General features: G+C 45.0%; 1 protein-coding gene across 4 annotated transcripts in view; it reads left to right on the top strand.

Moving 5' to 3' along the window:
* The window catches only part of Ric8b (RIC8 guanine nucleotide exchange factor B), a 104,889-nt gene extending 93,789 nt beyond the window's left edge, over positions 1–11,100 (top strand). For 2 of the 4 annotated variants that reach the window (XM_059245146.1, XM_059245149.1), the window contains one exon: positions 9,452–11,099. In XM_059245146.1, coding sequence (XP_059101129.1) covers positions 9,452–9,563 — 112 coding nt within the window. In that variant the 3' untranslated portion in view covers positions 9,564–11,099. Of the gene's footprint in view, positions 1–2,941; positions 3,081–3,668; positions 3,845–9,451 lie in introns of all 4 variants that reach the window. The other 2 variants (XR_009375040.1, XM_059245147.1) reach the window with 2 other exon arrangements.
* Positions 11,101–12,096: the final 996 nt, after the last annotated feature.

Below are 12,096 nucleotides of genomic sequence, written 5' to 3'. Positions count from 1 at the left end.
AATGGTGGTGTGTAGGTAGGAAGTCAGTCCAGGCGCCCGGCACAGCTGCCCACGCCCGGCAGAGGCACACTCACACACTGAGGAGCCTTCAAACAGCGTTGGCAAAGGACACCTTATAATTACAGTTTTGTTTCCATTCCTCTAATCCCCTTATTGACACCAGATGAATTGATCTCAGACTCCGTTCTCACTCCAGCACTGTTTATCAAGGCACTTTGCCTGTCTGCTTACACCAATGAAAACTGTTTTCAGTTGCATGCAAATAAATAAATAAATAAATAAATAAATAAATAAATAAATAAATAAATAAATAAATAAATAAATAAGGCCTGTTCTGCCACCACTTCCTTCTCTCATCCATTCTCTGGCCACTAACCATACTTCCCATCTCACCTCATTTTTGCCAGCCATATTGGTATATGGGACATGACTTTCTTAATGCTGGAATCAAATATAAGGTTATGAGTGATTTACACCTGAAACAACATACATAACTTTTTTCCATATAAATATTGCTCTGTCTTACAAAAATACCAAAATCTGTAATTGCATATGCCTTTGTGAGGAGTTAGTCTAGGGTATGCTTTTTGGGTGCATTTCAGAAACACAACCCACCCTTTTAAAGCATTGTAAGACCTGATATAGGCATCAGAGTTCAAAGATCATAATGGTTAGGTCAGGTCATTTGGATCTGCACTGTCCATTGTAGGAACCACTATTTCATGACTCATCTAAAGACAAAAAGAGAATGCAAAGTGTCTCATTAATTATTTAAATTATGTGTTTAAAATGACCGATTTTTGTATGGGATTAAACAAAATATATCACTGGAATCAATTTTACCTCACTTTACTTTTCTATCTAGCTAGTTGGACATTGGATATCAATATGCAGCTTCTGTAGTGGCTTGGCTCGTATTTCTGACATACAGCACTGTTCTCCATCATTAAGGTTCCATGAAAACTCCATTGGGGAGCTCGGTACTGTATATACTGACCCAAGAATGAGAGGCCTGCTCTGAGAAGCTCCGGTCTGTGCATCTTTGGGTGTAGAGGGCCGACTCGGTGGCTGGACATCCAAGCAGGCTGCCATTTGCCCTTTGTAGTCCTTATTGGCAGTCACTGAGTGCTCGGTTAAAGCACAAGCTGCTATGGCTCTGCACAGTTAGCAAACATGAGATAAAGATAGCCTCCTCCTGGCTGCCGCCCTTCCGAGTTCCATCTTCCTGGTTGGAAGAAGGCGTCGATAGGGCTTCTGTTTGTGCTGCTCCCTTCAACAGTTCCCTGGCATGCAGACCTCACCTCGTTTCTTCATTTAGACAACAGAGCAGAAACGTTCTATAACAAAGTTACCAAGAAATAATAAAAAATGCCATTATTTAAGGATAAAACTAAACTGTATGCTTCTAGCAGTAGCCCTAACCTCATCCTCTAATGTGTTCTTAGCAGTGCTAACTAACACGAGGCTGTAGCAGACTTTTAGAAGCTTTGCATGCTATCTTCTAACAGAAATGAGAATAATAAAAAACTAACTTAGTGCTTCAAAATGTAAAAGATGCTTCTGTATGTGCTCCCTGTTGATCATCAAGACAATGCTGTGATCTGAGTAGGATGGGAGGTATTTTATTAAGGAGCTAGCCATCAGAGCTTAAGTGACTGACACCCTCCAGAACACCTCACTTTCAAAACTCCCGAATATTACACTATTTTGAAAAATTACCAACCACTCTTAAGAAGTTTGTTGGTCTGATTATTTTTAAATGAGACATAAGTTTTAAACAGAGCACCAAAGACCAACAGTGAGTGTGTTTATTTTGTCAGACCGCAGATTGTAGTGGAGATGCGTCACACACCCCGACTTCCTTCTCCATATCAGATATTACGTCATTGGCTAAAGAACTAGCTTTATGAGGGAAACAGTAAAAGTTCTAAGACCCTTTGTTAGAACTGGGTTTTACATTGTGTTTAAAGAGAATGAGTATTCTAACAGATCCACACACTGTCATCACACTACTAAATCTTAACTGTAAATGGCTTCTCTGTGGGAATTGTTAGACAGTTCCCAATCCCATCAAAGTGGAAGGGTGTGGTGGTCTGAGCAGTCCATCATCTCCATTTGTCTTGGGGTTGACATGTTTACACAGCACACTTTGCTTTCCCATCAGTGCCTAACTTAGAATGTAATGGGAAGACCTTGTAGTTGCTGTGGAAGTCGCCATTCCCCTTCTCTGGGTTATCCCTTCTCGTCAGTGTCCTGGTAAAAGGTCAGTGTAACCAGTTGCACTAGGGAGCCACTAGAGAAAAGGGGAAGCAGCAGCAGCCCCACCACAGGCCACCCGCTCACAGCGTCCTTCACAGTTGTGTGACTCTCTAGCGAGTGAGATGCCCAGTACACTGTAGAGGCCTGTCACTACTTCCTGCTTGGAGTTCTGCAGAGCTACGTCCTCTGGGCTGTCAGGGGATCCATCCCCATAGGCATCTTATGTTAATTAAAATACTCCATTTATATACTAATGCCTCATCCCATCTTTCAGAGGCGAAAAGGAATTAAATATGAAATGGCTAATTTAACAAGTCAGGGCTCTTTTTCCAGGCCAACCTCACATTACGAACAGGAATCCCTGGGCCAAAGTAATGGTTCCCAATTATCCAGTCTCAGGTTTTGTTAGACATTGAACAGAAGTCAACAAAACAAGTATGTAACAGAACCTGGCTAAGTAGCAGCACCCTCATTAAAACAGAGAATTAATCAGGGGTGATTAAAGGAAGCAATGCTTCATAGGCTCCCCCTTTCTCTTCTTTTCTAACCATAGAACAAAATATGGTACACAAAAGGATCGGAACTATTATGCAGTGCTCAATTAGCGGGAGGTGACTAGGTCTCTAACATGCTGTTTATCAAAAGAGCAGACGGTGTGTGCATGACTGTTGTTTCATTACAGACCCTGTCATTAATTCCATGTGTCAATACTGCCCTGTAGTACACAGAGCAGACAAGAAAGAAGAGCCCTTGAAAACAAGGGAATGATTTTTGAGTCGTTATCAAGCTAAGTGGCAAGCGGGAAGCTGAGACTCGTATAGGTAAATTCGAAGGGACTCTTGGGAGATCTGCAAGTGGGAAACAAGGATGTGTCTTACCAACTGCTTGACTATGTCCTGCTTTCAACAAGTGCACTTGAGTCGAACGCTTTGTTTCTGTTGCACAAAACGTGTGCTGTGGGCAAGAGTATTCTCTTGCTTCCAGGTCAGGTAAGGTGCTACACACACATCTGACCTGATCTGTAATGTGCAGTGTGCAGTTGGGCATGGTAATATCTGAGCCCCAGTACTGCACCGTCACTGCTGGGGGCGTCACATAGGAAGCCCTAAAACACTGTGACCATCTCTGCATTTCTGAAGAGCGATCACAAACTACCATCCCAACAGGAAGATGTTAAAATATATCTGGAAAAAAATATTTAAAGAACAGAAGATTTAAATATGTTTAAATCCCAAAAGTCCCCGCCCCTTTTTGGTTTCCATTGGCAGTCCCAAGGGTTAGGCTGGGGCAAAATAGGGTTTCTTTTCCTGGACGTGCTTTATCTGTGTCCTCTTGCCTGGCCACACCCTTATAGACTATGGTTCCTTACCGTTTAGTAAGATCAAATTTTAAATGATGTTTCGTTCCAGTTGAACATTCTTGGAGGCTTATCTCTTCCCTGGCCAGATGCCTGATCAGATGAGAAGCCCGCCATGATACTGTCACAGTGCCTAGAATGGGCTCTTTATCCAGTAGACATCACTGTACTTTTTGGTGATAACGGGGGCAGTCTTAACTGTGTTAAGGCCTGTGTATAGCATTGAAGGTAAGTATAAAGCAGTTGTTGCTATGTGAATATCTTAATACTGATACACATTTCAACCACGATGTTTATTGGACAATCGGCCATCATTTTTTTAGAGAGGACCTTTGTAAATTTAGGACCAGTAGTAACTCTTCATAAAATGACCCAGTAAGGGCTGTAATACAATCTGGATCCTGTGTGAGGGACTTGCTATTGCTTTAGTAATCATTGAATTGCCTGCTGGTAAATTGCAGAAAAGGTTTGTGGTCCAGTGTGTGTCATTGACGGGCAGGTGCTGTGTTTGACTGTTAGGTGTAGAATACCTTGATTAGGAAGAAAGTCCTAGGATGGTGATTTTGAGTGTCATAAAACGCCAGGAGCTTTTTGTGTGATTTGAAATTATTTAGTAACCTGAAACTTATTCTTAAGATCAATGTAGAATAGTGGGGATCATCTTGTCCAACCCCTCATTTTATAGCTCACAGAGGCAAATGACTTGCTCAAGAGCTTGTAACAGATTAGCAGAAGTTACGAGGCTAGAATCCTGAACCCCTAATGTCTCCGACATAAGAAGCTGAGTCTACCAAATGGTGGTTGAGAGCAAGAATGCCCGACTTCCGCTGGGCTGTAAGCATCGTTGATGATGTTGACTTGGCAAGGAAGCCGTTGCAGCTAGAAAGAGATACTTCCTGACACATCGTCCTCTGCCATTCTCCATCTATGCCATGAACCTTGTACTATATCCTTTCAGGAAACATTTACCAAGCACCTACTGTGTGCTCTATCCTAGACTAGGTACATGAAAATCACAACCCAAGAAGACATGGACTCTGCCTTCAAGTTGAGCACAGTCTACTAGATAGCAAAAATCTATGGAAAGCATTCTGTAGGGTTTCCTGAGGATTAGTAATCCTTTCCTGATCCCGTAGGAGGGTTTACTGTGGATTACTAATCCTTCCCTGAACCTATAAATCTTGATGAAAACAAATCTGCTCACAGATTTAGCCTGTGTCTTGTTCGTGGCTTAGTTAGGAGGAACCTGTATGGTACATGGCTTGTGTGAAAAGGCCAGCTAAGTGTGGTTCACAGGTGCTTAACTGAAGATGCTTTGCTCTCTAAGGCCCTGTGCCAGAACACAGGAGGACCTTAAACCTGACTGGGTAAAGCATAGAAGAGTTTCCGTTCATATGTCAGAGCAGTATTGTTTGCAGCTTTCAAACCTAGTAGTAATGGTTATTGTTAATGAATACTCTTAAATATGGAGGTGGCTTTTGAAATAGGAGACAAAACTACCTAGGAATGCAGTCCCGTTCCCGCCCTGGAGCCCAGGTTTCTAGCCCTCTTTCATAGCACTGTCGAGCTTTCCCCTCCTTTTCCTCAGCTGAGCCAACCTGCTTGCCAATCTCTGCACATGGCTAACTCTTGCTTGTGTGCCTCTGCTTGACTAGTTCTGCACCTGGGTGCCATGTCTTCTCTGCCGTAGTGTGGCCTCGGGGCTGCCCCCTGTAAGGAGCCTGTGATAGCGTGTCTCTGTTTCTTCCTGTTCCCCCCGCACATGCCTCGCCACGTCGGGGAAAGAACACTGCTGTGGTGGTCATAAAGGTTCCTGTTCTCTGTCCATATCTTACTGACCTAGACACACAGACCTCAGTGAAACTGCGCTAATAACCACAGCATCCACCAGGCCGTCAGCAGTGAGTCTCTAGAGCAAAGATTTTGTTTGGTGCTAGCTTTAGGATAGAGAAGAAGAGCAGAAAAGTTGGACTGGAGAGTATGAGAAGCAATCCAGGGTTCGTGGGTAAAGCAGTCACAAGCTAGTAAATGATCCATTCCTGCTCTCAAACAGGACAAGAAACCTTGAACACGTTTCACATACAGCAGGAGTCGACTGGTGAACTGTAAGGCTCAGGGAAAGCAGGGCTCTGCCTGTCAGTCATCCTAAGCTTGTCAATCTGCTGTTCTGTAATCCTTTTGGTATTGTTTGATGTATGTATGTTTTATCTTCCAAACTGACAAAAGCTTCTTGAGCACAGGGACCATGTCTTATTTTTGCTTCTGCGTATTCCCCCCCCACACACACACACACACATACACTGTTTTATCAGGAAGGGGAAACCTGTAAACACATAAAGAACAAGAGTACAGCTTGTGGGTTCCGATTATACCCCAGCCATTACATTGTACACTTTCTGTGTGTAGTCTGTGGTCTGTGCGTTCTTGATGGCTCAGTGAGGTGAGTGTTCCTGACCCAGTTCTACAGAGGATGAAATCAAAGTTTAGAGTTTTCAAAGGTCTTGCATTAATGAGTTGTAGATGTAGAATTGAAGCCCGGGTCTGGCTTTAGAACCTGTGTGTGCTTTTCACCCCCCACAGTAAACACTTGAGTCCTCTCCAGCTCACAGAACTCTTTGGTCTGTACTGTTGCTGTTGTTGCTACCACTGCTGTGCTGGGACTGCATGTCACCACTGGGAAGTGGGCAGAGCTAGTATTTCCATGACCCCATTTCACAGATGGGGAAACTAAGACTCAGAGACTTGCCCAAGATCTCACAGCTGGTAAGTGGAAGAGTCCAGACCTTAGACTTGCTAACTTACAATCCGTTTGCTCTTCCCACACATCACATTGCTGTCTTAATTTATCTGCATGAATGCATGACTGTGGCCAAGTTGCACCGATGCCTTTTCTACAGAAATGTCAGTACATACCAACATTGCATGGAGCCATGTGGAAAAGAGAAGAATTCATGCCTTCTGAGGAGCTTCCATTTTAATGGAGAGTGATACAGAGCACCACCTAAATGCTTGAGAATGGTTAACAAGTGAGAATTAAAAGATGGGTGCCCTCTGTTCTGTAGATTGACTAGTGGAAATGGACCATAAAACTGTAAAATTCTTAATTATTCCCAGCTGTAAAGTTGGACTAAAGGGTAGGAATAAAGTAACAGACATGATTCGGAAATACTCTTCCTGGGTTTATGTAGAAAGTAGCTTGGTGGTTCACACCCTGGCACCTAGTCCCAGACTGGCCTGTTCTTTTGGAAATGTAATTGTGTTAGTACTGTCAGTGGTGGCGTGTCTACCAAGCAGTTCATCACTGGCTTTGGTAGGCCCCGGCCAGTTCCACTTCCGCTCTCCTTACGCTCAGTCCCTACCATACCTCACTGCCTTCGGGGACCAACACCTTTAAACCTAGGTCATTAGGTGTTTAAAGTTTGTGTTTGGTTGGTTGGCTTGGGTTTGGGTTTTTGACTTTGGAGCCAGGCTCTTGTTTTTACAGATGTGTACAACGACTCCCAACCTTTAGACCTAGAATTTTCTTACCCTTCAGTGTGCTGTTCTCAGAAGTTGTCCCCTTTTCTTCACATCAGTTGTTAGGATTCAGTATCACAGAATTCCTCATCACAGTCAGAGCTAGAAAAATGTGTATCCTAAATCGTGGCTGGGTCATAGCAGGACGACAGAATTGCTGATGACTGTCCACTGGCATTTCTGTCTGTTTGCCACAAAGGCAGCTCAAGCTCTTTGGGTCCTGAAAAATAGCGCTGTTCCCCCAGTTTGTCCTGTGTTCTGGCTCCTGTAGGTATTGCCGGACCTCAGTACCTGTCCTGGGGCCATAGGGACACTTTACCACTCACCTTCACCAGCTCCCTTCCACACCTACCTGAGACACAGTGCCTTTCCTTCCCACAGCTCAGCCATAGTCCATCTTTCTCTCATTCTCCATCCACCACTACAGTGACCTCCTAAGATTACCTGTCGGCACCTATTCCAGTGTGCCTACCACTACCACACCACTCCCGGAGGGTGTGAACCACGGGGCACTACGAGATAAATGCTAAGCTCCTTCCTTGGTCTTGTCACCCTTCCCTCCTCCCCTCACTTCTTCCTTGAACCTCTACTCTCTAAACACTGGTCCCTTGTCCAGCCTTACAAGAGCACAGAGCAGCCGAGGCAAATTAACAGTCACACGAGACAGTGGGGCCTCGCAGTCTCCTTCCCCTGGCACAGGGGTCTCCTCTGCGATGTCTCCTCTGCCTCTCCCAGGTAGTGTGGCCATGCTTCTTCTCAGGAGCCACAGTGTCGCATCTGCAGTCCTCAGGACATGCACCCATCTGGGGCCCGGCTCATCTCGGGTCTCTTTGTTTCGTCCACTCATCAAGGGTAGCAGCTGCCGCTTGTCCTCTGGGCTGCCCAGCAGGTGGCGGTTCTTTTACATAGCTGTTGGCAGTGAACTCCACTGCTTTTCCGTGCAGTTAGGACAGCCAGCTGAGATGCGGTTGACGGCAAAGAGCACTGGACTAGGATTCAGGAGACCTGTCCCATGCCCAACTCTGCCACTAAGTGGCCTTGGGTGAGTCACGCAGCCTCCTTTTAAAGAAGGGGGTTGGACTAAATGATCTGTGAGGCCCCTTCCAACTTGAAGCTTTATGATTCTGATCCTGTTTCCCACATATAATACACAGGAGCCTCAGTTTACCAGCCAGTCAGGCGTCCACGTTTCCCAGACTCTGGCCTCAGCAGTCATCCTCTGGTGCTAGCCAGAGCCACTTGCTTCGGCCCTGTTACTGAACCCAAGTCCCTGAGCTGAGCTCCCCTCCCCTCCCCAGGTTCCAGTGTGCTGTCACAGCTGTACAGCTGCGCCTTCCCAGGAGGGGCCCCTCTTTGTGTTGCCTGAAGGGACAGTAGCAAGGAGGGGGGGGGGCAAGTGCTACTGTGTCCTCCACACCACAGCCACCGACATGACAGCTGCTGCAGCATTGTCGTGTTCTCAGGCAGTGCTGCCCATTTCCATGAGAAATAAGGTTCAGCAGCTCTGAGTCTCTGCTGGCCTCTCAAATGCACCACTGGCCTGTTGGGAGTGGAAGCCTTGGAGTTAGCAGCTCAGTAGGGATGTTCGTCACAATCTCCATGCAATAATAAATAAGGCCTAGGAAAAGATTAAATAAATCTTTCCTGATGCTTTTGATTGGCTTAATCGATAATTAACCATTTTAGATGAGGCTGTAACTTGTGGAGTGGATACAATTGGATTAGGTGAAGACAGTTGGGGAGCTTTGAAGAGATTAAAAATGGCTGTCAATCCCATAATTAAACTGCCACAAACAAAAGCAATAGTGTTTTAAACAAAAAGAAGGAAAGAGAGAGAAAAGGGAAGAAAACTTGGGGAACTCCAGCTGATTTGAAATGAATCAACAAGTGCTCACGAGTCAGAGGCGATGGGAACAAAACCAAATTTGACAGTTGATGCTATGAAATGAAACGTGTGTTTAATTCGGAGTTGGGCAGGTGAAACTCCAGCAGCTTCAGCTTCTCTAAAACAAATGAACCCACGAGAGGGAAAAAAAGTTCATTATTCAAAACAGAAGAGACCTGCTCCTTGTCCTGAGCCCGTTTGGACCTTGACTTTTCATACTTTAATTGGCTTAGTAGGTTTGGCTTGTGTGAATGAAGCCTTTCACCCTTTTCTTTCCATGCCCCTTTCATCTTCCCAAACACACAGAGAGCTTGAGAGAAAATACTTGGGTTTTTAAAGACTTCTCTTTTTAAAAGGATGGGGATCTGGGCGGGGGAGGGTGTGTGTGATGCTGGTGAATACTTTTTTTCTCCTTCTTTTATCTCTTTTTCCAGAGAGGAGTTGCTTAAGCCAATGGGACTCAAACCTGATGGGACAATAACTCCCTTGGAGGAAGCACTCAGCCAGTACTCTGTCCTTGAAGAGACCAGCTCTGACACGGACTGAGCGCCATCACCTGCCCCGCTCTCAATATGGCTTTCATCAGCATCTTTTCTCTGTAGCTCCAGGGGAATCTTTTTCTCTAAAACATTTATGCCCTTGCTTTGGCTAGAAACACATTAGCTGGTTTACTCGTTGGGTACCCAGCGTATGTAAGAGGTGGTCCTGTGTTCTCTGCGACAGTGAGGCATCCACGTAGAGCTGGAGTTAGGCAGAGGTGCGGGCTAGGAGCAGAAGCAGTCATTCCATTTCATCAGGATGCAGGGCGGGACTTCACTCTGCCGAGCAGCCCCGCTCCAGTCTGGCAGTGTTGTCGCCAGGATTCCTAGCCGAAGATTCAGCCGTGTCCCTCCACTGGCTCGTGTAAACCGCCCCTTCTAAGTCTCTCCAGCAACCCAGGCACACGAGAGGCCGAGGAGCTGGTAACTAAGGGCTGAGGCAGGTGACTCCTTAGATCAGCACTGACTGAGTGGAAGCCAGGCAGCTGCGCTGTACGCCTAGTCCACCCTTCATTTCAGTTTTATATAAATGTGGAAACACACACACAGAGCCCCAGACTTACAAACCTGTTACACTCTTGAAAGTTTGTATGTCACTTAGCAAAACTTCAGACTACAGCTCTCCCTGTGAGGAGTTAGAAATGATGGTTTAGTTCCAGGCAGCTACATGTGCCTATTTATTCCTCATGTTCCTGAACACTACACGTACGGTAGGGCTGGACCACCATCTGTACCGCTGCATCCAGAGCGTGCATTCTGAGGTCTCACTCAGGGTGCCAAGTATACACTCATCCTCCAGGCAACAGAGAGGATGGGGCTCCCCGAGTAGTGGGAGTTCTTTCGTGGCCTGTGCTGGGGGTAGGGAGCCAACAGCACCCATTTGTACATAAAGGTCATTCGTATGTCACATGTTTTAAACAAGGGTCTCTGTGTGTATTTGTGTGTGTGTTCTTTCTACCATATGTGATCAGTTTAATGGTAACTTTATTTATTTAAAAAAAAGAAACACAAATAGTTACTATTAAACTGATTAAGGCTGTTTATTTTTACTCTTAGAAATGGTCATATGAAGTAGACGTGCAATCATGTAGACAGGCCAAGTTGATCAGTGGCTAAAGTTAAAAAGGGGTTGGTTTCCTTTCATATATGTATGTATGTGTACCTACACATACATACATATATGCACACACATAGATTATGTGCTTAACCACTGCCTTTTAAAACTTTAAATTAAATAAAACATTGGGGATGACTCAATTTAGCCATCTGTGTGTGTTTCTTTATGGTACATGGGGTAACAACACCATTGCACAGTTTATGTTTCAAAGTGTTTTCCATCTGTTAACCTCACTTGTCATCATATAACCTCTTCAAAGGACAAAGTGTGCATAATACTAGTGAGAATGGCATTTATCCTAAATTATTTCTGACAAAACCTCACATCAAGCATTGAATCAGAAAAGGCCTTTGAGCTACCAGAGAGATGTCAGTAAGTTTCTTAAAATTTACTCAGAGGGGAACCCTTAAAGAACAATTGCACCACTAAGATTTACGTTCATTTCTAACGTGTGATTGCCTGGACTTTAAGCCCCAACCCCCCCACAAAAGCAGAGGAGGAGTTTACTAGACTTAAAGTAGACACAAAAGACGCCAGCGGGGGTGAAAGGCCGGCAGCACCCATTCATCACACTTCAGATGGGGTCAGACCCATGCCAGGGTGGAGCGAGAACAACACTGTCCAAGACCAAGGAAACCTGGGACTCTACTTCCCTAAGAACACCCAAGTTCACCCAGAAAATAACGTGTGTGATGCTGTGGCCATAGACATATTTTCCTAATGGTGGCCCTGAGCTGCTGTAAAAGAATAAATTCTTTGTAAGTGACTAGGAAGAGTATGTGCATTATAGGATTTTCATCCAAAAATTGTTGGGGAGAGCTTGTGGTCCATGTTTTAGCCAATGGTGTATAAAATTTTCATTTTATTTAGCAACTCATGATTTTAGCTTAAGTGGAAAAATCCAGAGAAAGAGAATTTAATTATTTTGTTATTTCATTCTACAAAGCATTTTGAAAGTATTTTTATAGTCTCTGGTCAGATAGCTTTGCCATGAGTATCAGCCTAATAAATCAGGCCGTGCCTGGCGAGATGCTCCTTGCAGGCCCCGAGCACAGTGCTTACTCGGTGCTGTAGCTCTGCTCCTAGGTGCTCAGTGAGTTCTTTCCACTTCGCATTTCTCCAGAATGTGTACTTCTCTTTTTTTAAGGATTAATTCTTAGAAAGAAGATGGAATAGTTTCACCTTACACACAGAAAGAACACTGAGCATCAAGTTACATGTCTTCTCTGTAACCACCCCATCTCAAGGCAGCACCTCTCCAGAGGACCTGCCCTTAGTTCCCGGCCCAGCAGCCCGCCAGAGTCCAGCTGCAGGGTCGACTTCAACACCTTCCCCACTGCATGTCTGACCACACAGCCAGAGGCTTTGAGACGGAAGCAGCGTGGGCTGCCGAAGGTGGTCGCTCTCGGGCCATTTCAAGCAA

This window comes from Peromyscus eremicus, chromosome 18, assembly GCF_949786415.1.
Source record: "Peromyscus eremicus chromosome 18, PerEre_H2_v1, whole genome shotgun sequence".
Taxonomy (NCBI): Eukaryota; Metazoa; Chordata; class Mammalia; order Rodentia; family Cricetidae; genus Peromyscus; species Peromyscus eremicus.
The sequence above is the reverse complement of the archived record's forward strand: the minus strand, read 5'-3'. Positions and strand labels throughout refer to the sequence as shown.